At 46.9% G+C, this 27,962-nt stretch overlaps 1 protein-coding gene across 1 annotated transcript in view; it reads left to right on the top strand.

Moving 5' to 3' along the window:
• Positions 1–11,692, top strand: part of PMS1 (PMS1 homolog 1, mismatch repair system component) — a 228,726-nt gene extending 217,034 nt beyond the window's left edge. Inside the window, 3 exon segments of the mRNA XM_063932749.1 lie at positions 3,215–3,345; positions 7,860–8,017; positions 11,268–11,692. Of these exon segments, the coding sequence (XP_063788819.1) occupies positions 3,215–3,345; positions 7,860–8,017; positions 11,268–11,435 (457 nt within the window). The 3' untranslated portion in view covers positions 11,436–11,692.
• Positions 11,693–27,962: the final 16,270 nt, after the last annotated feature.

The raw sequence follows: 27,962 nt of genomic DNA, 5'->3' as shown, positions 1-27,962 counted from the left end.
GTGGTACAGGTGGGAGTAGGGTAGGTGTGAGGGTGTACCAGTGTGATTAGTACAGGTGGGAGTAGGGGAGGTGTGAGGGTGTACCAGTGTGAGTAGTATAGGTGGGAGTAGGGGAGGTGTGAGTGTGTACCAGTATGAGTAGTACAGGTGGGAGTAGGGGAGGTGTGAGGGTGTACCAGTGTGAGTAGTATAGGTGAGAGTAAGGGAGGTGTGAGGGTATACCAGTGTGAGTAGTACAGGTGGGAGTAGGGGAGGTGTGAGTGTGTACCAGTATGAGTAGTACAGGTGGGAGTAGGGGAGGTGTGAGGGTATACCAGTGTGAGTAGTACAGGTGGGAGTAGGGGAGGTGTGATGGTGTACCAGTGTGAGTAGTACAGGTGGGAGTAGGGGAGGTGTGATGGTGTACCAGTGTGAGTAGTATAGGTGGGAGTAGGGGAAGTGTGAGGGTGTACCAGTGTGAGTAGTACAGGTGGGAGTAGGGGAGGTGTGATGGTGTACCAGTGTGAGTAGGGGAGGTGTGAGGGTGTACCAGTGTGAGTGGTACAGGTGGGTGTAGGGGAGGTGTGAGGGTGTACCAGTGTGAGTAGTATAGGTGGGAGTAGGGGAGGTGTGAGTGTGTACCAGTATGAGTAGTACAGGTGGGAGTAGGGGAGGTGTGAGGGTGTACCAGTGTGAGTAGTACAGGTGGGAGTAGGGGAGGTGTGAGGGTGTACCAGTGTGAGTAGTACAGGTGGGAGTAGGGTAGGTGTGAGGGTGTACCAGTGTGAGTGGTACAGGTGGGAGTAGGGTAGGTGTGAGGGTGTACCAGTGTGATTAGTACAGGTGGGAGTAGGGGAGGTGTGAGTGTGTACCAGTGTGAGTAGTACAGGTGGGAGTAGGGGATGTGTGGGGGTGTACCAGTGTGAGTAGTACAGGTGGGAGTAGGGGAGGTGTGAGGGTGTACCAGTGTGAGTAGTACAGGTGGGAGTAGGGGAGGTGTGAGTGTGTACCAGTATGAGTAGTACAGGTGGGAGTAGGGGAGGTGTGAGGGTATACCAGTGTGAGTAGTACAGGTGGGAGTAGGGGAGGTGTGATGGTGTACCAGTGTGAGTAGTATAGGTGGGAGTAGGGGAGGTGTGATGGTGTACCAGTGTGAGTAGTATAGGTGGGAGTAGGGGAGGTGTGAGGGTGTACCAGTGTGAGTAGTATAGGTGAGAGTAAGGTAGGTGTGAGGGTGTACCAGTGTGAGTAGTATAGGTGGGAGTAGGGTAGGTGTGAGGGTGTACCAGTGTGAGTAGTATAGGTGAGAGTAAGGGAGGTGTGAGGGTATACCAGTGTGAGTAGTACAGGTGGGAGTAGGGGAGGTGTGAGTGTGTACCAGTGTGAGTAGTACAGGTGGGAGTAGGGGAGGTGTGATGGTGTACCAGTGTGAGTAGTACAGGTGGGAGTAGGGGAGGTGTGATGTTGTACCAGTGTGAGTAGTATAGGTGGGAGTAGGGGAGGTGTGAGGGTGTACCAGTGTGAGTAGTACAGGTGGGAGTAGGGGAGGTGTGATGGTGTACCAGTGTGAGTAGTACAGGTGGGAGTAGGGGAGGTGTGAGGGTATACCAGTGTGAGTGGTACAGGTGGGTGTAGGGGAGGTGTGAGGGTGTACCAGTGTGAGTAGTATAGGTGGGAGTAGGGGAGGTGTGAGTGTGTACCAGTATGAGTAGTACAGGTGGGAGTAGGGGAGGTGTGAGGGTGTACAGGTGGGAGTAGGGGAGGTGTGAGGGTGTACCAGTGTGAGTAGTACAGGTGGGAGTAGGGTAGGTGTGAGAGTGTACCAGTGTGAGTGGTACAGGTGGGAGTAGGGGAGGTGTGAGGGTGTACCAGTGTGAGTGGTACAGGTGGGAGTAGGGGAGGTGTGAGGGTGTACCAGTGTGAGTAGTACAGGTGGGAGTAGGGGAGGTGTGAGGGTGTACCAGTGTGAGTAGTACAGGTGGCAGTAGGGGAGGTGTGAGGGTGTACCAGTGTGAGTAGTACAGGTGGGAGTAGGGGAGGTGTGAGGGTGTACCAGTGTTAGTACAGGTGGGAGTAGGGTAGGTGTGAGTGTGTACCAGTGTGAGTAGTACAGGTGGGAGTAGGGTAGAGGTGAGTGTGTACCAGTGTGAGTAGTACAGGTGGGAGTAGGGTAGAGGTGAGTGTGTACCAGTGTGAGTAGTACAGGTTGGAGTAGGGGAGGTGTGAGGGTGTACCAGTGTGAGTAGTACAGGTTGGAGTAGGGGAGGTGTGAGTAGTACAGGCGGGAGTAGGGGAGGTGTGAGGTTGTACAAGTGAGTGCAGGGTAGGTGTGAGGGTGTTCATTTTGGAGTTGGGTAAGTGTGAGGGTGTACGAGTGTGAGTAGTTTAGGTGGGAGTATTATAGGTGTGGGAGTAGTGTGAGTAGTTTAGGTGGGAGTATTATAGGTGTGGGAGTAGTGTGAGTAGTGTAGGTACTATAGGTGTGAGAGTGCACTAGTGGCTGTAGCGTAAGTAAGTGCATTAGTGTAGGAAGTATAGGTGGAAGTAGTGTGAGGGTGTACGAGTGTGAGTAGTATAAGCAGGAGTAAGGTAGGTGTGAGGCTGCACTAGTGGAAGTAGGGGAGGTGCATTAGTGTAAGCGGTATAGTTGGAAGTAAGGTCAGTTGTAAACAAAAGATGGGATTTCTGAGAGCATTTGATGGGTGCAGGAGATAGGGTCTGATCGGGTAACGTAGGGAATTCCATAAGTGGGTGATGGCTTTGTAGTGGGAATGAGAGGTGGTTACCGGAGGCGCGAGGCTCACATCAGAGAGAGAGAATATTTTGATGCAAGATATGAGATATACTGTACATTGGGCTGAGGGCTTTGAATATTCCACTTGCATTCTGGGAATAATCTAATAGGAAACATAAAGGTCCAATAATATCAAGGTTTGGTATTAACAAACTACAGATATCAAGGAAATTCTACAATCTGTATAAGTATTTTGTGCAAGGCTCCTTTAATTCATATGTATCATTTATCTATAAGGTATACATGCCCGGTTTATGCTAATGGATGCACTGATGTTTGAGTTTTTGTTTCTTTCTCAAGACAGCCATAGAAAGTGACCAGTCGCACAGACATATGCTGACCTTAGTGCGGCTGTGTATTCCTATATTTTCATCTTCTGTATGTGGAATAAGTGACTTAGCATATTCTGTCTCTTTTTTTTGTTTTTTTGGTGTGGTAAAGGTTGTTTGGGGCACCAGAATATTTGGCAACCTTATTACGAATGCAAAAGGCTGCCCCAAAACCAAACGGGCAGATTTACTTCTCTGATCCGAGACTCTGCGCTAATGGATTTCAGATTAAAGTTATACCAGGTACAGTATGTAAGGTTCTAAAGAGCCTTCACCTCATTGTCTAATTCATTGCATTCACCCACCAGAGGCTTTTACTTTCCTCTAACTTCTCTCTCACCCTTTGTGTGCTGTGAGTTGCAGCAAGTGCTGTTTTCATGGCTGCCAGATACAGCAAACATTGGCCCTCATTCCGAGTTGTTCGCTCGCTAGCTGCTTTTAGCAGCATTGCACACGCTAGGCCGCCGCCCTCTGGGAGTGTATCTTCGCTTAGCAGAATAGCGAACGAAAGATTAGCAGAATTGCGAATAGAAATTTTTTAGCAGTTTCTGAGTAGCTCCAGACTTACTCCTACACTGCGATCAGCTCAGCCCGTTTCGTTCCTGGTTTGACGTCACAAACACGCCCTGCGTTCGGCCAGACACTCCCGCGTTTTATCCTGGCACGCCTGCGTTTTTCCACACACTCCCAGAAAATGGCCAGTTTCCGCCCAGAAACACCCACTTCCTGTCAATCACACTCCGATCACTTCAATGATGGAAATTCTTCGTTCTGCCGTGAGTAAATCTACTAAGTTATGTGCTAAAATACTTAGCGCATGCGCACTGCGTACCATGCGCATGCGCATTTTTGCCTTAATCGCTCCGTTGCGATAATCGGCATCGAGCGAACAGCTCGGAATGACCCCCAATAATATATGGTCATTGAAGTGGAATTCTAAATGTACAGCGTTGACCGATAAAATATAAGAAAGCCAACAATGCTGCCTGCAGATTTAACATCAGAAGGAAATAGAATGTATTCCATATATGTGTGGATATATACTGTGTGTGTGTATATGTATATATATATGTATATATATATATATATATATATATATATATATATATATATATATATATATAAAATCTTGAACACGGTTGATGAAACATTTTAATTGAGCCACACATGGGGATGGAGACGCTAGAATACGAGGAAAGGCTTGCTAGGCTAGGCATGTTTACACTGGAAAAAAGGAGATTAAGAAGGGACATGATTAACATTTACAAATATATAAGTGGTCAATACACAGAGCTAGCGGGTGATTTGTTTTTAGATCACAGAGGACACGTGGACACCCGCTTAAGTTAGAGAGGAGATTTCGCACACAGAGACGGAAAGCTTTCTTCACAGTAAGGACAATAAGTATTTGGAACTCCCTACCTGAGAGAGTAGTAATGGCGGACTCGATCACCACTTTTAAGAATGGGCTAGATAAATTCCTAATAGATAGGGAATATTACAGTGTAGGAGACCACTAACTAGGGAATATTACAGTGTAGGAGACCACTAACTAGGGAATATTACAGTGTAGGAGACCACTAACTAGGGAATATTACAGTGTAGGAGACCACTAACTAGGGAATATTACAGTGTAGGAGACCACGAACTAGGGAATATTACAGTGTAGGAGACCACGAACTAGGGAATATTACAGTGTAGGAGACCACTAACAGGTTGAACTCGATTGACAGATTGTCTTTTTTCAACCTCAGAAACTATGTTACGATGTTACATTTGTTTTTCAAGAATTTGATATTGCTGTAAATACCAGATAAGTCATCCACACACACGATTTATAGGATCAAACTCTTCCATCATCTCCGAGCACACCCAGCACCACACCTTTGCACTGACCACAAATCTTTCTAGACACTTCAGATGTCTCTCTGAAGCATCATGTGGCATCTCAGTGCCTTGAAAAGGGTTATACCAGTGGTTTCCAAACTTCTTTGAATCACGGCACCCTAGAATATCAGAATTTTTTTCACGGCACCCCTAGGCCAAAAATTTCTTATTGAGAAATGTAGAAAGAAATATTTCATTAAGTAGATTGCGTTTATATGTCATCCTTAGGGTCAGTTGTGTGGTGAGGGACAAGATTTGCTTCTGTTTGGCCACATATTTTATGACTGGCAGCCACCAGCACTGGTTTTGCCTATTATATTGACCATGAATAATTTGAATTGGTCCCGGACCACCAACCCAGGGCACCCCTGCAAGTGTCCCGAGGCACCCCAGGTATTCACGGCACTCAGTTTGGGAACCTCTGGGTTATACCTCTATCATAACACAGAGATGTTCAAACATTTTACATCTCTTCTTTGTCACACGTTTTCTTTATTTCCAGCCTGCGGACTCAATTTACGTCAGACATTCAAAGTCAGGACTGGATACAGGTCTTTGAGACCCACATATAATTTTGCAGATATTGTTGGCTTGCAGACCTTTGTTCTCTCTTTGTTTTTTCTTGTCAATGTCCCTTATGCCCGTTTTGGACCTTTGGGTACTTGGAAAAAATTGCATATGTACGCACAGAGTTGTATGCATCTTGCGTTGCGCCCACCCCCTGCTTGGTTTGCCGTTAGTCACCATAATCAGTGTGCACATGCACCACCCTGTAGTAGGCGCAAATTGTAGTAGGCGCAAACGGTATCCCTGGAATTAGGCATATATATGCTTACATCCAGGTCTGCATAGCCCGCAGTTGCGTCACTATACTTTGCCTAAGCTTACATTATCCCAATTTGTCTTTTTTGCTGTAAATTGAGATGCCATCAAATTGCGTAAGACTCTGCATTGCCTGTACTTATGTACAGTCAGATCTGGAGCATTCACAGTGTAAAAACCAGCATGCAGTTGTACGTTCAACTCCTATATATACAGACAAAGAACTTGTTTATTGTAATTTAAACTCTGCAACAGCTATACTTGCGGCGTGGCACTGCTACACCCAGCATGTGTCATGATGTTTTAGCAACAGCCGGTCCATCCGTCAAGTCAGGTCACGATAGAATTCCGCAGATTAAGCAGTGGTCCAGCAGAATCAAGTCAGGTCACAATAGAATTCTGCAGATTAAGCAGTGGTCCAGCAATATCAAGTCAGGTCACTATAGAAATCCCCAGATTAAGCAGTGGTCCAGCAGAATCAAGTCCGGTCACGATACAAGTCCCCATATTAAGCAGTGGTCCAGCAGAATCAAGTCGGGTCACTCTAGAAGTCTCCAGATTAAGCAGTGGTCCAGCAGTATCAAGTCAGGTCACTATAGAAATCCCCAGATTAAGCAGTGGTCCAGCAGTATCAAATCAGGTCACTATAGAAGTCCCCAGATTAAACAGTGGTCCAGTAGAATCAAGTCATGTCACTATAGAAGTCTCCAGATTAAGCAGTGGTCCAGCAGTATCAAGTCCGGTCACGATACAAGTCCCCATATTAAGATGTGGTCCAGCAGAATCAAGTCAGGTCACTATAGAAGTCTCCAGATTAAGCAGTGGTCCAGCAGTATCAAGTCAGGTCACTATAGAAGTCTCCAGATTAAGCAGTGGTCCAGCAGTATCAAGTCAGGTCACGATAGAATTCCACAGATTAAACAGTGGTCCAGCAGAATCAAGTCAGGTCACTATAGAAGTCCCCAGATTAAGCAGTGGTCCAGCAGTATCAAGTCAGGTCACTATAGAAATCCCCAGATTAAGCAGTGGTCCAGCAGAATCAAGTCAGGTCACTATAGAAATCCCCAGATTAAGCAGTGGTCCACCAGTATCAAGTCAGGTCACTATAGAAGTCCCCATATTAAGCAGTGGTCCAGCAGAATCAAATCAGGTCACTATAGAATTCCACAGATTAAGCAGTGGTCCAGCAGTATCAAGTCAGGTCACTATAGAAATCCCCAGATTAAGCAGTGGTCCAGCAGTATCAAATCAGGTCACTATAGAAGTCCCCAGATTAAGCAGTGGTCCACCAGTATCAAGTCAGGTCACTATAGAAGTCCCCATATTAAGCAGTGGTCCAGCAGAATCAAATCAGGTCACTATAGAATTTCACAGATTAAGCAGTGGTCCAGCAGTATGGAATCAGGACACAATAGAAGTCCCAAGATTAAGCAGTGGTCCACCAGTATCAAGTCAGGTCACTATAGAAGTCCCCATATTAAGCAGTGGTCCAGCAGAATCAAATCGGGTCACTATAGAATTCCACAGATTAAGCAGTGGTCCAGCAGTATCAAGTCAGGTCACTATAGAAATCCCCAGATTAAGCAGTGGTCCAGCAGAATAAAATCAGGTCACTATAGAAGTCCCCTGCTCTTAGAATGTTGCACATAGGTACAGATGGCCAGAGAAGTGCTAATGTTTAGTTTACAGAGCAATTACTGTTGAATCAGTTTAATGAGTAGCTTCTTCCCTAGTCGGGAACACGGGAATTATCATTCGCTCATCAACATTAATTGCGGCCAATCACCACCTGGGCATTGAAGAACCGTAGCTCCTTTGACCTCCTGGTGTCACCCCATAATTAAGAGGGAAGGTGCTCTGCAAGCTACACGTGCACATACAGACATTGCAGACCACCACATCTACAGCACCACCGCTATTCCCTATCGTCACTTCCACGTCATGTCTTTTTGTTTTTTTACCGATCTCCTGAATATCCCGATTTCTACCCGTGTTAGTCAGATCGGCCAGCAACCCAATTTATATATTTAACATCCTCTGATTTTCAGGATTGACCTCCGCCGACATCCGCGTTGAGATTGAAGGTATGGCCAGAAGTTTGCCCTTCTACGGATTGTCCGATCTAAAAGAAATCTTGAAGTCGGTGATGAATAGAAACGCCAGGCTCTGTGATTGTAGACCTCTGAAAGTGCTGAATTACCTGGAGGTGAGAGAGCGCACAGGACAAAGTCATCGCGTAGAGTATACAAAATAGTTTGTATTATAAATCAAATAGTTTATTTTATCTGCATCTTTCTGACTGCTGTCATTTGTCGTTGGCCAAGGTGGTCATTCCGAGTTGATCACAGCCAGCAACTTTTTGCTGCTGCTGCTGCGATCAATAGTCCACGCCTATGGGGGAATGTATTTTAGCTTAGCAGGGCTGCGATCGCTTGTGCAGCCCTGCTAAGCTAAAAAATTGTCAAGCAAAACATGACTAGCCCTGGACCCTGTGCGACGATCTCTGCGATGCTGGAGCCGGCTTTGACGTCAGACATCTGCCCTCCGTTCTCCTGGACACGCCTGCGTTTTCCTTACCACTCCCCGAAAACGGCAGCCAACGGTCCAGATCCGCTCAGGAACGCCTTCTTTCTGTCAATCTTCTTGTGGTCTGCTCTGTGACCGCTTTCTTCGTAGGACGCAACGTAACCCGGTGACCCTTGTTGCCGGGCAACGGCGCGTGTGCGCAGTGCGCCCGCCGCGCATGCACATTCCAGACCCGTTCGCACCGCAGCGACAAACCGCTGCGTGCGAACGGGTCGGAATGACCCCCCATGTTGTGTAAGGGTCGGCCATACACTGGCGTTGATCGCACAGTGTATGCCACGACCAGGCATCAATCGTTGCTCTGTTGGGCATGAGAAATTCCCGTCAGATGCGATAATTGCTGCTCGGACCTGACAGTGGATATATTCCCCAGTTATCTGACGGGGCGTGCTACCGTCTGTCTGCCGGGGAGTTTTATCTCAGTGTATGGCCACTGTGATATTTACCATTGGCTGCAAAATCTTCGCTTTGTGGGCCTAATTCAGATGTGACCGCAGCAGCAAATTTGTTAGCTAATGGGCAAAACCATGTGCACTGCAGGTGGGGCAGATGTAACATGTGCAGAGAGAGTTAGATTTGGGTGTGGCGTGTTCAAACTGAAATCTAAATTGCAGTGTAAAATTAAAGCAACCAGTATTTACCCTGCACAGAAACAAAATAACCCACCCAAATCTAACTCTCTGCACATGTTACATCTGTCCCCCCTGCACTGCACATGGTTTTGCCCATTAGCTAACAAATTTGCTGCAGCGATCAGATCTGAAATACTTCCTGTGTTCCTAACATTACCTTCAGACGAGTATTCCCTTTTCGGAATGTGTTCTGTTCCTACCCCCAGTTCCTTTGCTGTGTTTCATTGGGGATCCGGTCTGAAGATCGACAGTGTCTAGGTCGACAATGTTTAGGTCGACCACTATAGGTCGACAGTCACTAGGTCGACATGGATGGAAGGTCGACAGGGTTTCTAGGTCGACATGTGCTAGGTCGACAGGTCTAAAGGTCGACATGAGTTTTTAAAAAAAAAAATTCTTTTTTTGCATTTTTTCATACTTAACGATCCACGTGGACTACGATTGGAACGGTAAAGTGTGCCGAGCGAAGCGAAGGCACCATGCCCGAAGCATGGCGAGCGAAGCGGTGCACTAATTTGGGATCCTGGTCACTCTACGAAGAAAACGACACCCAAAAAAAAAAAAAATCCTCATGTCGACCTTTAGACCTGTCGACCTAGCACATGTCGACCTAGAAACCCTGTCGACCTTCAATCCATGTCGACCTAGTGACTTTCGACCTATAGTGGTCGACCTAAACATTGTAGACCTAGACACTGTCGATTTGATGAACCACACCCGTTTCATTTGCCTGAAATATCCAGCAATAAACAACTATTCGTGATACTGATTTCAAACCCTTTACATTTACCTGACGTCATAGAAACAGGAAGATACGCAGAATACCGGATATAGGGCCCGATTCAGACCTGAAAGCTGCTGTGCATTTTTGCACAGTGGGCGATCAGTGATTAACTGCGCATGCATATGCACCGCAATGCGCACGCGCGTCGGCAAACAAACAACAGGCATCGCTGGACAGCAACAGGCTGCTGCGAAATTTTCAATCGCACAGCCATTCGCAAGGTGAATGACAGGAAGAGGCCGTTTGTGGGTGGTAACTGCCCGTTTTCTGGGAGTGCCAGGGAAAACGCAGGCGTTCCCAAGCGTTTTCAAGGAGGGTGTATGCCGTCAGCTCCGGACATGATCAGCCTGTGTGTATGGCACTGTAGGAGTAAGTCCTGAGCTACGCACACACTGCACACACAGGTAAAAACCAGCCACTGTTGAGTGAGGTGCGAACAGATTTGCCGCTGCCCGCTGACTGAGGGATTTTTTAGCAGCTCGCCGTACACATGCGATCGCACACTTGCACGGAGAATATACACTCCCCTTGGGCGGCGACTATCTGATCGCAGGACAACAATTTTAGCAGCCCAGCGATCAAGTCTGAATCCCCCCCATAGTCACCGTCCATATTAGAGTATTTTTATGATTCGTTTTCAAGCACATGAATTTGCAAGTAATCTCCTCAATCACACTAGCAGGCCAGGTTTTAAGGAGCCATTCTTGAGCACAAATGACTTAATTCATATTTAAGTTATTTTTATTTACTCGTCTGTGCTCAAGCGTGGCTATCACTAAAACCTGGACTGTTAGTATGCCGCGAGGGCCACGGTCAGCAAACACTGCCCTAGAACACCTGAGAAATTGACAGCGGTGATTTGCTGTCGCTGTAGTAATATGGCATACTGGAGGTCATTCCGAGTTGTTCGCTCGTTGCCGGAGCGATTAATGCGAAAATGCGCATGGTACGCAGTGCGCATGCGCTAAGTATTTTAGCTCAAAACTTAGTAGATTTACTCACGGCAGAACGAAGAATTTTCATCGTTGAAGTGATCGTAGTGTGATTGACAGGAAGTGGGTGTTTCTGGGCGGAAACTGACCGTTTTCAGGGAGTGTGCGGAAAAACGCAGGTGTGCCAGGAAAAAACGCGGGGGTGTCTGGAGAAACGGGGGAGTGGCTGGCCGAACACTGGGCGTGTTTGTGACGTCAAACCAGGAACGAAACGGGCTGAGCTGATCGCAGTGTAGGAGTAAGTCTCGAGCTACTCAGAAACTGCTAAATTTTTTATTCGCAATTCTGCTAATCTTTCGTTCGCAGTTTTGCTAAACGTAGATACACTCCCAGAGGGCGGCGGCCTAGCGTGTGCAATGCTGCTAAAATCTGCTAGCGAGCGAACAACTCGGAATCACCCCCACTGTGTATGTAGAGATGCGTATGTGTCATTGTGATTTTCAGCCTCTTCTCTGTTGCTAGGGCGAAGCTGTGAGGTTGGCACGGCAACTGCCCCTGAACCTCTCACAGGATGACGTGAGGGACACCATGACCCGGATGCAGAAACAGCTGGCCAGTGACTGTAGTGGCTGTCTGCATGGTCGGCCATTTTTCCATCACCTCACAGACATCCCTGAAGCATGTGACTAGATGAATATCTGGCTTTATGTTATTAATGAATTCCTCAGAATAAAGGTTTAACAACTAGAGAATGAGCGTGTAAAATTGTACATAAATATGGAAGGAACTTTATTTTCTATGAGAGAGAAAATCGCGAGAATCCAGTCTACATAAAGGCAGCAGTGTGAGGAAACAGTCGTTTCCCTTTCATTCAGTTTCATTGTTTTGTACTGCGGTGCTGCATCTGTATAAGCCACCTTAAATAAAAGAAACCTTTTCCAGTTTTATTTTGCGGAATAATTTATTAGATGGCATGAAAGCTGCATTTCTAGAGGGAGCGGAATTACTGCTTTCCATTTAATATGTCCTCAACAGGTCAGTTCTGTGCTTACGAGGCAGAAACTGGCTTCCCGCACCCACGCCTCAGAACCGCACTGAGCATTTCAGACATGTGGGCTACATGCGAAAGCAGCCACTGCTTACCCTGCATGCAAACCTAATAAATGTATTTTGCAACCCTTGCATTGCCACATGGTTTGTCCAGGTGTAAATATCACCTATATCTGAAACATTGCTATAGTTTGCAGAATCATGAAGAGTTTGGGCCTGATTCATCTTTGTAAGTAAAGCAAAAAAAAACACCACTGGATAAAACCATTTTGCACTGCAGGCAGATGTAACATGTGCAGAGAGTTATATGTGGGTGGGTGTATTTAAACTGAGATCTAGATTGCAATGTAAAGTAAAACTGTTATTTGTGGGCTGCATGCAAAAGCAACCAGTATTTACCCTGCACAGAAACAATATAACACATCTAAACCTCTCTGCACATATTACATCTGCCACACCTGCAGTGCAGCATGGTTCTGCCCAGTTGCTTGCTTCTTTGCTTTACTTACAAACATGAATCGGGACCCTTTTTGCAATTTAACAGAAAGGTCTGAGTTGAGGATGACGGAGAGGGAAGAGTTTACTGACATGTTGTCATCCGGAATAGAGATTGCAGTAAGTAGCTTGTGTTGACTGTTGGAAACTTAATAGCTCGGTTTATGAAAGATTCATTTTGAGGTGGCAGGTGGACATCCAAGAATAACTGGCAGAAGGACATTCAGCAGTGCGGGCCAACACAGACGCTGAAAGATCTGGAAATGATAGATAAATGTTGATATCATCTACATAGAAACTATTTTGAACTTATCCGTTTTCTCACGCAAGTGGCATGGAGGTGAGCAGAGAGCCCAGGACTGACCTTGCGGTCTCCAGCTGATAGAGGAAGCTGAGAGGAGCTGGATGCAGAAGTACGCAGATAATGATCTGATAGGTAGTATGACAAATGCAAGAACCGTGTCCTAAAGACCTGCGGCGTACCGTCTGGGGGAGAAGTGGGCAGATGCAGCCGAATGGTCAGAGAACTAGATGGGATTCACGGCCCTAAAATCTAGCGGTGATCAAATCCTGGAACATCTTATTCAGTGCAGTCTTTATAGCGAGTAGGTAATGGAAGCCTAACTGAGGACCCAAATGGTTGTGCGAGGAAAAGAAGTCTGTGTGTGTAGGGAAGCCTCGGAACAGTCCTGTAGGCAGGGGCGTAACTAGAACTTTAAGGGGCCTCATAGCATTGTCCCTACAGGGGAGCAGGAGATAGAGAGTGAGGGGAGTGATAGAGAGACAACGAGGGTGCCAGGGGCAGAGAGAGAAAGAGAGGAGCAAGAAAGGGAGAGAGTGAGAGAAAGGGGTGAGAAAAAGGGCATCAGGGAGAGAGTGGGTATCAGAGGGAGAAAGATGAGCAAGAAAGAGAGAGAAAAAGGGGAGAGGGCAGCAGGGAGAGATAGAGGGTGTCAGAGGGAGAGAGACTGTCAAAGAGGGAGGGAGAGCAAAAGAAGGGGAGCAGGAGAGAGTGTCAGGAGAAGACAGATGTGAAGAGAGAGGAGGTGTCAGGGAGAGAGAAAGACACACTATCAGGGAGGGAGAGAGACAGTGTCAGGTAGAGAGGGTAGACAGACTGTCAGCGGGAGAGAGAGAGATAGTGACAGAGAGAGTATCAACGGGAGAGGGAAAGAGATAGTGTCAGGGAGAAAGGGTGGGAGAGAGACAGTGTAAGGGCATTTTAGGGAGGGAGAGACTGAGAGAGTGTAGCAAGAGAGAGTGACAGGGAGAGAGCAGGATATATACATTACTAGCTGCTACAGCAGACTTGCAGAGGTCTCTGATGGAGGCTGCCCCTAAATTACCGCGAATGATGGCAGTGTGCTAATCTGCTGGTGCTCAGCCTGCCAGGTAGGGCCTCCCCGCCCCCTGCCACATCCTTCACACGGCTGCCCGTGACTGGGTGCAGGGAAACAACGGGCCCTGGAAGCAGCCGGGGCCCCATAGCAGCTGCACCACCTGCACTCACAGTAGTTACGCCCTGCCTGTAGGGACATAGGAGCTGAGAGATAGGACCTTAATAGTGTTCATTCTAGCACCCTGCACCTTTCAGAACCCGTGCAGTTCCTCTATCCTGCCTGGAGTGTTGCTCTCTGCATTGGTGCTTCTAGCATACTCTGGTCTGCATCTTAGCACTGAGTATAAAGCCTGATCACTCTGAACCTCAATTAGGCAGGCCCTTAGGCCAGAGCCTCGTGTTATAATAATGTGGTCTGGGCCAGTGGTTCTCAACCTCGGTCCTCAAGTACCCCCAACAGTTCATGTTTTCCAGGTGAAATAATTAGCTCCACCTGTGGGTCTTTTAAAATGTGTCAGTGAGTAATGAATGCACCTGTGCACCAGCTAGGTGACCTGGAAAACATGACCTGTTGGGGGTACTTGATGACCGAGGTTGAGAGCCACTGGTCTGGGCAATAAACCCAGATCACTGGTGTATGTCCAGCAGGTTCCTTGGGAAAGAGGAGATAATTTCATTCCGGATTGTCAGTGTTGTAGCACGCCATATGTAAAGTCTATGACGTGCAGACTTGTGGGCCATGTAAATGTTCTATATTGGGGGTCATTCCGAGTTGTTCGCTCGCTAGCAGCTTTTAGCAGCCGTGCAAACGCTATGCCGCCGCCCACTGGGAGTGTATTTTAGCGTAGCAGAAGTGCGAACGAAAGGATCGCAGAGCGGCTACAAAATAATTTTGTGCAGTTTCAGAGCAGCTCCAGACCTACTCAGCGCTTGCGATGACTTCAGACTATTCAGTTCCTGTTTTGACGTCACAAACGCCCTGCGTTCTCCCAGCCACGCCTGCGTTTTTCCTGGCACGCCTGCGTTTTTTCAAACACTCCCTGAAAACGGTCAGTTGACACCCAGAAACGCCCACTTCCTGTCAATCACTCTGCGGCCAGCAGTGCGACTGAAAAGCTTCGCTAGACCTTGTGTGAAACTACATCGTTCATTGTAATAGTACGACGCGTGTGCGCATTGCGCCACATGCGCAGAAGTGCCATTTTTTTTGCCTGATCGCTGCGCAGCGAACGAAAACAGCTAGCGAACAACTCGGAATGACCCCCATAGACACCTGACACAAGGCGCACCGTTTTCAATTCAATTGTTTCTACACACGTTCCCGTTTCCTGTTATATTTTTATGAGGTTTTAATATAAAATGAATAAGATTCAATAAACATAACAACATAAAAACATTGGCTGAACACAGCAGCCCAGTTGTGTGCGGTATACTTGGGATTGTTTTGTTATTGTTAAAAAAGTTACTTTTCACCTTCATTTCAGTTGCCAAATCCACCTATTCTCTAGTTCAGTGGTTCTCAAACTCGGTCCTCAGGACCCCACACAGTGCATGTTTTGCAGGTAACCCAGCAAGTGCACAGGTGTATTAATTAATCACTGACACATTTAAAAGGTCCACAGGTGGAGCTAATTATTTCACTGGCGATTATGTGAGGAGACCTGCAAAACATGCACTGTGTGGGGTCCTGAGGACCAAGTTTGAGAACCTGTGCTCTAGTTCCTCCATCTTGTGCAGCGTGCAAGTGTTGGAGCAGCAGCCACTCTTGGAAACTATCAGTCTATGGGCCTAATTCAGACCTGATCGCAGCAGCAAAATTTTTCTCTAAAGGGCAAAAACATGTGCACTGCAGGTGGGGCAGATGTAACATGTGCAGAGAGAGTTAGATTTGGGTGGGTTATATTGTTTCTGTGCAGGGTAAATACTGGCTGCTTTATTTTTACACTGTAATTTAGATTTCAGTTGGAACACACCCCACCCAAATATAACTCTCTCTGCACATGTTACATCTGCCCCACCTACAGTGCACATGGTTTTGCCCATTAGAGAAAATTGTTGCTGCTGCAATCAGGTCTGAATTAGGCCCTGTATTGTATGGTATCAATGTGCCCACAAAAGTAATTGCAGTGATCAAACCCGCTGCTGAATTTTCTGAAGTTTCCAGAAGAAATGTCGCACTCGAGAAATTACATTTTCCACTAAATTATCCTCCTAAGAAGTGGCTGCATCCTGGGGACTTCTGCGCGGAGATTATACACCGTACAAATGACTATTCTGTAAGCAGGTGTTACGGGGTGTTAAACCACTTGACTCATCTCATTGGAGAAAGTTGTTCTTGGCAGACTCTCTGAGAGCGCGGCCCCATCTGCTGTTTTATAGCGGTAATAGCTTCAAAAAATTAATTTATTCCATTTTGGAATGAGGCCTTAACATAACCGAATGTAGAAAAAGTGAAGCGCTGTGAATACTTTCCGGATGCACTGTATATTCCTTATCTAGCCATTAATGCTAACATCAATATTTTCTATTGTAAAATGTCAAACATCAGACATTATATGTATATTGTACACCTGCAAATATTTATCTTATTTTATTTAACTGCAAAATAAAACACGTGTATAAATCCCATTTATCCCTCCAAATTCTACACACAATACCCCATAATGACAACGCGAAAAAAGTTTTTTTGAGATTTTTGCTAATTTATTAAAAATTAAGAATTCACATGTACATAAGTATTCACAGCCTTTGCCCTAAAGCTAAAAATTGAGCTCAGGTGCATCCTGTTTCCACTGATCATCCTTCAGATGTTCCTACAGCTTAATTGGAGTCCACCTGTGGTAAATTCAGTTGATTGGACATGATTTGGAAAGGCACACACCTGTCTATATTAGGTCCCACACTTGACAGTGCATGTCTGAGCACAAACTAAGCATGAAGTCAAAGGAATTGTCTCTAGACCTCCGAGACAGTATTATCTCGAGGCACAAATCTGGGGAAGGGTACAGAAAAATATCTGCTGCTTTGAAGGTCCCAATGAGCACAGTGGCCTCCATCATCCATAAATGGAAGAAGTTCGGAACCACCAGGGCTCTTCCTAGAGCTGGCCGGCTGTCTAAACTGAGCGGTCGGGGGGAGAAGGGAGGTGACCAAGAACCCAATGGTCACTCTGTCAGAGCTACAGCATTCCTCTGTAGAGAGAGGAGAACCTTCCAGAAGGACAACCATCTCTGCAGCAATCCACCAATCAGGCCTGTATGGTAGAGTGGCCAGACGGAAGCCACTCGTTAGTAAAAAAGCACATGGCAGCCCGCCTGGAGTTTGCCAAAATGCACCTGAAGGACTATCAGACAATGAGAAACAAAATTCTTTGGTCTGATGAGACAAAGATTGAACTCTTTGGCGTGAATGCCAGGCGTCATGTTTGGAGGAAACCAGGCACCGCTCATCACCAGACCAATACCATCCCTACAGTGAATCATGGAGGTGGCAGCATCATGCTGTGGGGATGATTTTCAGTGGCAGGAACTGGGAGACTAGTCAGGCTAGAGGGAAAGATGTATGCAGCAATGTACAGAGACATCCTGGATGAAAACCTGCTCCAGAGCGCTCTTGACCTCAGACTGGGATGACGGTTTATCTTTCAGCAGGACAACAACCCTTACTTACAGCCAAGATATCAAAGGAGGCTTCAGGGCAACTCTGAAAATGTCCTTGAGTGGCCCAGCCAGAGCCCAGACTTGAATCCGATTGAACATCTCTGGAGAGATCTGATTATGGCTGTGCACAGACGCTTCCCATCCAACCTGATGAAGCTTGAGAGGTGCTGCAAAGAGGAATCTGCAAAACTGCCTAAATATACAGATGTAGCCAACTTTATCTTGACTGGCTGAGGCGTTTGTCCCGATCGAGCATACGCAGCGTACCGGGGCGTAGGGAGGCACGCCTAGTCACAGAGAGGCGTACCTAATCGCACAGAGGCAGACAGAGCGTTTGGCGTTACCTTTACGTGTAATACCTGTGATCATCCACCAGATGTCGCTTTTTGCAATCACCACTGCGCATTCGTGTGGTCACTAATAAAATACAATACTGAAATATATAATAAGGACTACTTTACTAAGGCGTCTCATTACACTGCATACAGTAAATACTTATTACGCTGCATTATTTAATACAGTAAATACTCATTACGCTGCATTATTTAATACAGTATATACGGTACAGACGCAAATAGTACAGCATAGAGTATATGATCCATCTACAGTACTTTATGAATATGTGAGCGTCCAAGTCCCGCAGACAAAACAACATAAAACCAGTAGTGTACACTGTCGCAAATGGACGTGTTAGAAGTTCACTATTGCCTCTTGAGATTAGGAATTTTGTACAGTACAGTATGTTAGTGTCCTAATCCCGTAGCTATTACAGCATAATCAAATCCAATGGATTTATTCATCCGTCTGCAGCGAAGTGGTGTTCCGCTTCCTATACTCAGAGTCCCGGGTTCGATTCCTAAAGTACGAATGCATGTTAGTTTTTTCCAGACACTTTATTATTTTTTTTATTCACATAAACCAGGGCAAAGCTGCAGGAGCGGTTCTACTGTTAAGGTTCTATGCACCGTACAGTACACATACAATTCTGTAGCAGGGCAGACTCAATAGAAATGGCTACCACCTATGACTCCTTGCCCCACGGAGGCCCTAGGCTACGGAGCAAGTAACAGTCCAGATTTTGTAGGCTATGGGGCAATGCTGAAGGAGCGTCACAATCCCCTAGCTAAAATACACAGGGGCGATAGGAATAAGCGAGGTCTATGCACATTACGGTATACCAGACTCGATCGCATAGCACACTGGCAAAATGTCCGCCGCCCCTGAACCCCCACCACGTGGCAGGCAGCGCTCGGATATGGAGTGAGAGATGGCATAAGTTTTGCAGGCTACGGGGCAATGCTGAAGGAGCGTCACAATCCCCTAGCCAAAATACACAGGGGCGATAGAGATAAGCGAGGTCTATGCACATTACATTACACCGGGCTCGATCGCATAGCAAACTGACAAAACACAAGTTTTACATAAAGCAGGGCAAAGCTGCAGGAGAGTTTCTACTGTCAAGGTTCTATGCACCGTACGGTACACATACAATTCTATAGCAGGGCAGACTCAATTGAAATGGCTACCGCCTGTGACTCCTAGCTCCATGGAGGCACTCGGCTATGGAGCAAGTAACAGCAGATTTTGCAGGCTACGGGGCAATGCTGAAGGAGCGTCAGAATCCCCTAGCTAAAATACACATGGGTGATAGGGATAAGTGAGGTCTATGCACATAACGATACACCGCAAAGTTTCCCCATGGTTTTGATTATGCCTTTTCTTTGAACACAGTATTTTCCACTGCCTCGCCCTACCCCCATCCCACTTCCCCCCTGGGAGCCTGCAAAGTACATGCAGTAGACAGGGAGGGAGTTCCGATCAGGTTACAAGACATGTGCAACAGTATACTACTGTATGTAGGAAAATCCCCCGCCCACTCTGATTTATGTGAAACCTGTGTGCACCCTTCCATTGAATGTATAACAAAGAAAAAAAATAATAATAAAGTGAATGTTACAGGAACACATAAAAAAAAAAAGGTTGGCACTTCCTTCCCATTGGTGTTGGTTTATGCCTTAGGGGACTTGGACGCTAATACTTGTATTTCAAAAGCACTGTATTTTTCACCGCCTCTCCCTACCCCCATCGCCCTTCCCCCCTGGGAGCCTGCACAGGTCATGCAGTGGACAGGGAGGGAGTTCAGGTCAGATACAATACACAAATGCCGACGATCTACAGTACTGTGTTGCTCAGTTAGTTGCGTCGGAATACACTAATTTATACTCATTACCGCTGTGTTTTTGTATATAGCGGAATGAATCGCTGCTGCTGATTTACTTTGATTTATGTGAAACCTGTGTGCACCCTTTCATTGAATGTATAACAAAGAAAAAATAATAAAGTGAATGTCACAGGAACATATAAAAAAAAAAAAAAGGTTGGCACTTTTGGACTCAAACCTGGGACTCTCAGCGTGGGAGGTGGGAGCCTTCATCGCTAGGTTGGTATGGAAGGGGAGACAATTAGCTACCGGAGGGTACCAACCCCAAGTTTCTGTGACCCCCACAAGGCTCATGGCAAGCGTCGGAACCCATGGTGGGTCTGAATTAACGGGCCCATTATAGTCTATGGGTAAATTGGTCCACTTTGCGTACTGATATATTTGGTTCTGGGTGTCCCAGAGACTCAGGACTGGTACCATACAAAAGAGGAGACTCTTGGCTTTCGGGGCAGATCAACCACTAGTTTATGTGACACTGGAAAGGGAAACAGGAAGCAACCGTGTATCGGGTCCCCTCCAGTTGTCCGCCTAGCTTGCACAGGATGCAGGGTTTCTGGCTAGATAGGAAATACTGTACAGAAATGCGAAGCATGGTAATTTGACATCCAGGAACATAGGGAGGAGTTTTTATCTCTCTCCATTATACTTAGAAAAATTAAACTTGCCACTGTACGTTACAAGCTGTTTGTGCTACTTAGTGCACTAGTAGAACATACTGTACAGAGATACTAAGTACAGTGATTTGGCATCCACGAACTTAGGGAGGAGCTTTAATCTCTCTCCATTGTAATCTTTCTAAGTATAATGGAGAGAGATAAAAGCTCCTCCCTAAGTTCTTGGGTGCCAAATTACCGTCCTTAGTATCTCTCTACTCTATGTTCTACTAGTGTACTAATTAGCACGAACTGCTTGTAACGTACAGTGGCAAGTTTAATCTTTCTATGTATAATGGAGAGAGATAAAAGCTCATCTATAAGTTCCTGGATGCCAAATCACCATCCTTAGTATCTCTGTACAGTATGTTCTACTAGTGTACTAATTAGCACGAACAGCTTTTAACTGGATGCCAAATCACCGTACTTAGTATCTCTGTACAGTATGTTCTATTAGGGTACTAATTAGCACAACAGCTTGAAACGTACAGCGGCAAGTTTAATCTTTTTATGTATAATGGAGAGAGATAAAAGCTCCTCCCTAAGCTCCTGGATGCCAAATCACCGTACTTAGTATCTCTGTACAGTATGTTCTATTAGGGTACTAATTAGCTGTTCGTGCTAATTAGTACCCTAATAGAAAATACTATACAGAGATACTAAGGACAGTGATTTGGCATCCAGGAACTTAGGGAGGAGCTTTTATCTGTCTCCATTATACTTAGAAAGATTACAATGGAGAGAGATAAAAGCTCCTCCCTAAGTTCCTGGATGCCAAATCACTGTACTTAGTATCTCTGTACATTATGTTCTACTAGTACAGAGATGGTGACCATTGGTCACCATCTATTAACATTACAGTCGTCACTGATCATTTGCCAGAGCTGTAGATCAATCCGCCGCTATACGATCGAAAGTACTGGATTAGTGGAGCATTAGCCACCCAGTGGTGGAGATGTGTAATGCATGCTGAGTATCTAGAATCGCCTCAACGCACCTGCCTGTGATTAAACTCAGCAAGCTAAGCTATCGCCTTAGCGTGACTAAACGTCCGTCTAGGCGGAGAATCGGTCAAGATAAAGGTGGCTACATCTGTAGGTGTGCCAAGCTTGTGGCATCATATTCAAAAAGACTTGAGACTGTAATTACTGCCAAAGGTGCATCAACCAAGTATTGAGCTAAGGTTGTGAATACTTATGTACATGTGATTTCTTATTTTTTTATTTTTAATAAATTTGCAAAAATCTCAAAAACACTTTTTTCACGTTGTCATTATGGGGTATTGTAAAAACAAACAAAAGGTGGGCGCTAGAAAATAGATTGTATAAAATAATTATAGAATCAATATAGCATATTTTGCTGCAATGGCTGGCCACACAAGAAGGATCTGGTTATCCTCTGTAAATAAACAAGTCTAAACCCAAAAAGAAATATTTTCAATGTGGGCGCACAGAATTTTTATTTATTTATTTTGTATAGGCTGCTGGTTTAATAATAAATTTATTAAAAAAGAACAACATATAGATTAAATAAACAATCATAAAATACAATAAAAACAATATATATCAGCTTTAGCTGGTTAGTTTTGATCAGGTTAGTGATCTGCATGCAGTGCCGGTCAATTAGTAATTGGTTTGAAAAGAACACAGGGGGTCATTCCGACCCATTCGCACGCAGCGGTTTGTCTCAGCGGTGCGAACGGGTCTGGAATGCGCGGCGGCAGCACTGCACACGCATGTCACCTGGCGACGGGTCGCCGGGTTGCGTCGCGGGCAATGAAGAAAGTGGTCGCAGAGCCAACCGCAAGAAGATTGACAGAAAGAAGGCGTTCCTGGGCGTCACCGGACCGTTGTCTGCCGTTTTCGGGGAGTGGTGAAGAAAACGCAGATGTGTCCAGGAGGGCGGATGTCTGACATCAAAGCCGGCCCCAGCATCGCAGAGATCGTCACACAGGGTAAGTATGTCCAGTACTACTCTTATTCTGCATGAAATTGTTTTAGCTTAGTAGGGCTGCACAAGCGATCGCAGCTAAAATACACTCCCCCATAGGCGTGGACTAGTTGATCGCAGCAGCAGCAAAAAGTTGCTGGCTGCGATCAACTCGGAATGACCACCACAGTCTGTTAATACAGTCCTTACTGAGAAAATGTATGTGAAGAGTTAACTTTCTCCCTCCTTTGGAATTTCACAATAGTGATTATTTTTGAGCTGCCACAAGACTCTCAGTTGAAAATGATAAAGGAGATCACAGTCCTGTTCTTTGAGGAGTCACTGGTTAATTACTTGGTTAGTGATGTCAGCAGCTTGGTAGAGACAATAGCGCTGGATAGACTGTATAGGCGATGTTCACAGTTTGATATGAGCGGCAGCGCTGAATAGACTTTGCAGTCAAACACTTCCCAGCATTTCGTTCATACGGGCAATGCTTACCCTACCACACAGCAGCGGTTCAATGTCTCCAGCTGGGCTGTAACACGATGGCAGCGTGGAGGGAGGCACGGAGCGCTTGGTTGCGTGCCGTGACTTCCGGTTTTTCGGAGCTTCCAGCGTGTACCACCTGACGTATTTTATCATCTGACGCGTTTCTCCGCCTATGTGGGTGGCGGTTTCCTCAGAGGTTTAGATGTCAGTTAACACAGTCTCTATTTATCCCCCTCGGGGGCTCCTGATTGGATAAAACTTTTAACCATAGTTGGTAATGTCTGTTCTGGCTTTCACTTTATTGCCATGTCTAAACTAGCTGTTTGAAATTAGATTCACAATCTATTCCAATAGTGCCAATCCTTTTCTACACATAAGTGTTACAAATAGGATTATATAAATAAAATAAAATAAAAACTATTTAATAATATAATGACCACACTGAGGTGTCTCCTTGGACCCCAAAAATTAATTTTCTTATACATTTTTTCGAAATACACATATATACAGTATTACTTGTATTATTAAAATAATTTATTTAGATTGCTCAAAGGACCTTTAGTTGTAATTATGAAGATTAATGTTAAGTATCTCCTATATAATAGCCCAGATCTGTGACCTTGTGACTCATTTGCTAACGCTGGGCGGAGTCACAACACTGGGCGGAGTTAGTCAAATGAGTCACAGATCTGGCCAAATCTATAGTAGACTAGGAGCAGAAGCAGATGGTATGGGCATGGCACAGGCAGGGGTGCATACCTCCCACCTTTCTTCAGGAGCTTTCTTCAGGCAGAAGGAGGGACACACACTCGGCGAAAAGGGGGCGTGGCTTCACGGGAGGGCCCCCGTTTTCGTCAGTGAGGGGGCTTGCCCAGCGCTCTGTGAGCTGCTGGCATGCCTCCAGGGGCTGATTATGAGTCTGGGGGGCCCAGGGCACTTGAGACAGGGGGGCCCTATCTCATTGCTGTGCCTGCTGTGGGTTGGGGGCGTGGCCTAATCGTGGGATGCAAGGCCACGCCCCTTATGCAAATTCCTGGATTTATTTTTTATGGAATTTTGGCCCCTCAGCTAGGGGTGAATCCAGAGGGGGTGGTCGCTCCCCCCTACACACCCGCACAGGCAGAAGAAAGCAGGGAGACTGCTGCCTCCCTGCAACACGACAGACCTGCCAATACGTAGCAGCGTGTGCTGACTAGCACAATGCTGCCGCTGTTACTGGCAGGACGGGGGAGCTTCTGAGCTGGGACAGAGCTACTCCAGCCGGGGGGCCCCCTAAAACTGGGGCCAACGATACGTACCCCCTGCCCCCCCCCCCTTAATCCGGCACTGCTGCTGGAACCCCCCTTTAATCCGTACCCCCTGATGCCCCCTCTCCCTCTGTCTCCACCATTGACCGCTGCTCTGCTAAGCAGAACAGCAAGTACAGGAGCTTTCCAACTGCCGCCCCCCCCCCCCCCCCCTGCGGGACACGCCGACCTCCGGGTTGGACAGCGGGACAGACCCCAAAAAATGGGACTGTCCCGCGAAAATCGGGACATTTGGGAGTTATGGGGGTGTGTGAGGGGGTATGCCGTACAGACAGACGGGCACCGGCTCACTATGTGCTTGACCCCCCACATCGGCATACTCAGCAGGGGCTCTCTGGCGCGGAGGAGCGTCACTTTCTGGCACACTCCACGCTTCTTAGCTGCAGTTTTGTGGGGCACCTGCCGCTGTGCAGGTTCTGTACTGCCTCTATTATCTCCAGCCCCGGCAACCCCACCGCTAGCTGCAGCGCTGCCGCCCGCAGTGAGGTGCGCCCAGCTCCTTCACACACTTTAGCCGGCGGGTAGCGCTGCAGAAGTCCGAGCTGTTTGCAGGCTCCGACCCCCTCCTCCCTCCAGCCGCAGCATCTCCTGGGGGCTAACCAGTCACTGCCAGTCTCCCCTTACCACAGTGCCCAGCAGCCACGAGGTCCGCGCCACGTGCATGCTATGACCCCCTCCTCCCTCCAGCCGCAGCGTCTCTTGGGGGCTAACCAGTCACTCCCAGTCTCCCCTTACCACAGTGCCCGGCAGCTGCGCGAGGTCTGCGCTGTGTGACTGAGGAGTGGGGGGAGGGATGCGGACGGGCAGAGGAAGCAGGACTCCAGCCTGAGAGAGTCAGCTGTGCCAAGTCTCCACCAGCAGCAGATCCCAACAGGTTGGAGTGGAACAGCAGCAGCCAGCAGCAGTGACTCCGGTAAGACACATCTGTCTGTCACCACTGTCCTGTCCCTAATACCAATCTCTCCCATGCCCAGTGTTCTGTCATGTACCTGTCACCCCTGGCCTGGTCCTGTCACCCTTATCCTGGCCCTATCACCCCTGTGCTTGCCCTGTCACCCTTATGCTGGCCCTTTCACCCTTATCCTGGCCCTTTCACCCTTATGCTGTCCCTGTTACCCCTATCCTGGCCCTGTCACCCCTGTCCTGGCCCTGTTACTGCATACCCTCCAACTACCTTTTTGGCAGGTACAGTACCCACAGCGCCTCCAGACCCCTCCCCAATGCACCACACCTCCGCACCTTCCCCTCCACCACATGCGGCACTCCACCCCTCCCCCACACGCTGTGCCTCCAGACCCCCTACACCACCCGCGACTCCAACTCCTCCACCCCTTCACCACCCACAGCACTTCCAGACCCCCTCCACCCCCATATATGTCTCCCCCCACACCTGCCCCCCTCCACCCGCAGCATCTGCAGACACCCCTCCCCCACCCATGGCACCCCTGCACCTGCCCCTCCACCACCTGCAGCACCTCCGGACCTCCTTCCCCATCCGTTGCACCACCCGTACCTGCACTCCCCTACCCACGGCGCCTGCGGACCCCTACCCCACCCCCAGCACCCCTGCCCCTTCCCATCCCACAGCATCTCCGGAACCCTTCACCCATCCGCAACATCCCCACACCTGCCCCTCTCCCACCCGTGGCACCCCTGCCCCTCCCCCACCTGCAGTGCCTCCGGACCCCTCCCCCACCTGCACCCCCCACTCCTCTGTCCCTCCCCCACCCGCAGCACCTCCCGACCCTTCCCCATCTGGGCCCCCCCCGCTACCGCCCCCCTCCACCTGCAGCATCTACAGACACCCTCCCCCTTCCGCAGTCCCCCCCGCACCTGCTACATTCTGTACATCGTGCCTGCAGGTGCTGTTCACGCTGTCGCAAGGGGCTGCGCCTCCTTCACCATCGTACGCCCTTTCATTGTGCAATATTTAACCACTAACAAAGGAATGCATGTAATACTCCATATAATACAAATATTGAATCCCAGAAAGGCATGCAAGGGTTAAGGGGGCGTAGCCCCTTGCGACGGTGTGAAGAGCGCCCGTAGGGCGCGATGAAGCACCTAGTATAGAATCAATACATAATTATAGCAGAAAGATAATATTTTGCTGATAGAGGATATTCGACCTATTAAATTCAAAATCAACAGCCTTATATGAAAATATAGGTGTATAAGCATAGATGAGGAGATAAAATCTGGATTAAGGGGTACAGTATATCATTATATTACCCACATAATACCAAAAATATGATATTTCAACATATAGGGGATATGAAGTACCTAACCCATATCTATGATTAGGATACACTGAGGGAGCACAATACCTGGGAAAATTTTCAAATGTAATATAAATATGTTGTACATATATAACAATTATGCACAAATGTACATAAACCAGAATAGATAAAGAGCAGATATGCATATTGGGAAATCTCATAATAATCATCGTTATTAGATGTTATTAAGTTCTATATTTTCATTTAAGCCCAAAGATTCTAAGGTTTTTAGAAGGAAAATTCAGAAGGCGTCCCTTCTGCATAGGGCATTAAATCGATCACCTCCTCTTTCTGTTAACCCAATCTGCTCAAGAGCTTTTAGTCGGATATTGGTAATGGGGGTCATTCCGAGTTGTTCGCTCGCAAGCTGCTTTTAGCAGCTTTGCACACGCTGAGCTGCCGCCTACTGGGAGTGAATCTTAGCTTATCAAAATTGCGAACGAAAGATTAGCAGAATTGCGAATAGACACTTCTTAGCAGTTTCTAAATAGCTCCAGACTTACTCGGCATCTGCGATCAGTTCAGTCAGTTTCGTTCCTGGTTTGACGTCACAAACACACCCAGCGTTCGCCCAGACACTCCTCCGTTTCTCCAGCCACTCCCGCGTTTTTCCCAGAAACGGTAGCGTTTTTTCGCACACACCCATAAAACGGGCAGTTTCCGCCCAGAAACACCCACTTCCTGTCAATCACATTACGATCACCAGAACAAAGAAAAAACCTCGTAATGCCGTGAGTAAAATACCTAACTGCATAGCAAATTTACTTGGCGCAGTCGCACTGCGGACATTGCGCATGCGCATTAGCGACTAATCGCTCCGTTTCGAGAAAAAAATAACGAGCGAAAAACTCGGAATGACCCCCAATATTCCCTTGTTTGCAATGATACGCTATGTGAAGGGCTCCTATTGATAATATTTCTTTGATGCTCAAGAAAGCATGCCTTCAATTTTCTTATTGTGCGTCCCACATATTGGTGCCCACAACCACATTCAACAAGATAAACCACATATGTGGACTCGCAATTTAGAAAACCATCTATGGTGAAAGATTCACCTGTAGCTCTTGATACAAATGTTTTATTGCAGAAATTCACATTGGTACAGGTGAGACATTTTGTTTTTGCACATCTGAACAAACCCTTTGGTTTCTCTCACTCTGTTCAGAAGATCACCACCTACTTCTGTTCGTATCAACTTGTTCTTTATAGATAGCTTTTGGGTATTGTGTGTAGAATTTTGAGGGGGAAAAATGAATTTATTCCAGTTTGGAATACGGCTGTAACATAACAAAATGTGTTAAAAGTGAAGCGCTGTGAATACTTTCCGGATGCACTGTATTTTCTCTGAAGCAGAAATCAGCGTCCACATTATAATCTGAGTTAGTCCTGAAATATTAGGGGTCAATTTACTAAGGTTTGGATGGAGATAAAGTGGACGGAGTTAAAGTACCAGCCAATCAGCTTCTAACTGTCATTTTTCAGACCTAGCATGTGGTCTAGCAGTTGGGAGCTGATTGGCTGGTGCTTAGTAAAGTCTGGTGGTGTAACTCTGTGCCATGCTTGTGGCGATGAATAAATGCAGATTTGGTATTTAGCACAGAGGGTTCTTTACCTGCATTGCTAGGTATTGCTGTCATATTGATGCCTTGCACTCACACTTCTCTAATTCCGGTTGTCATAGGACTAGTACTAATATAGGAAAATGAAAGAACTGTTTTCAAGGGGGCATTCATTTATTTGCCCTGGGTGTCATCTGCCCCTCTTCATCAGCGGAACTCGCATGGAGCTTTTGA

The sequence above is a fragment of the Pseudophryne corroboree genome, chromosome 7 (genome assembly GCF_028390025.1).
Source record: "Pseudophryne corroboree isolate aPseCor3 chromosome 7, aPseCor3.hap2, whole genome shotgun sequence".
Lineage (NCBI taxonomy): Eukaryota > Metazoa > Chordata > Amphibia > Anura > Myobatrachidae > Pseudophryne > Pseudophryne corroboree.
The sequence above is the reverse complement of the archived record's forward strand: the minus strand, read 5'-3'. Positions and strand labels throughout refer to the sequence as shown.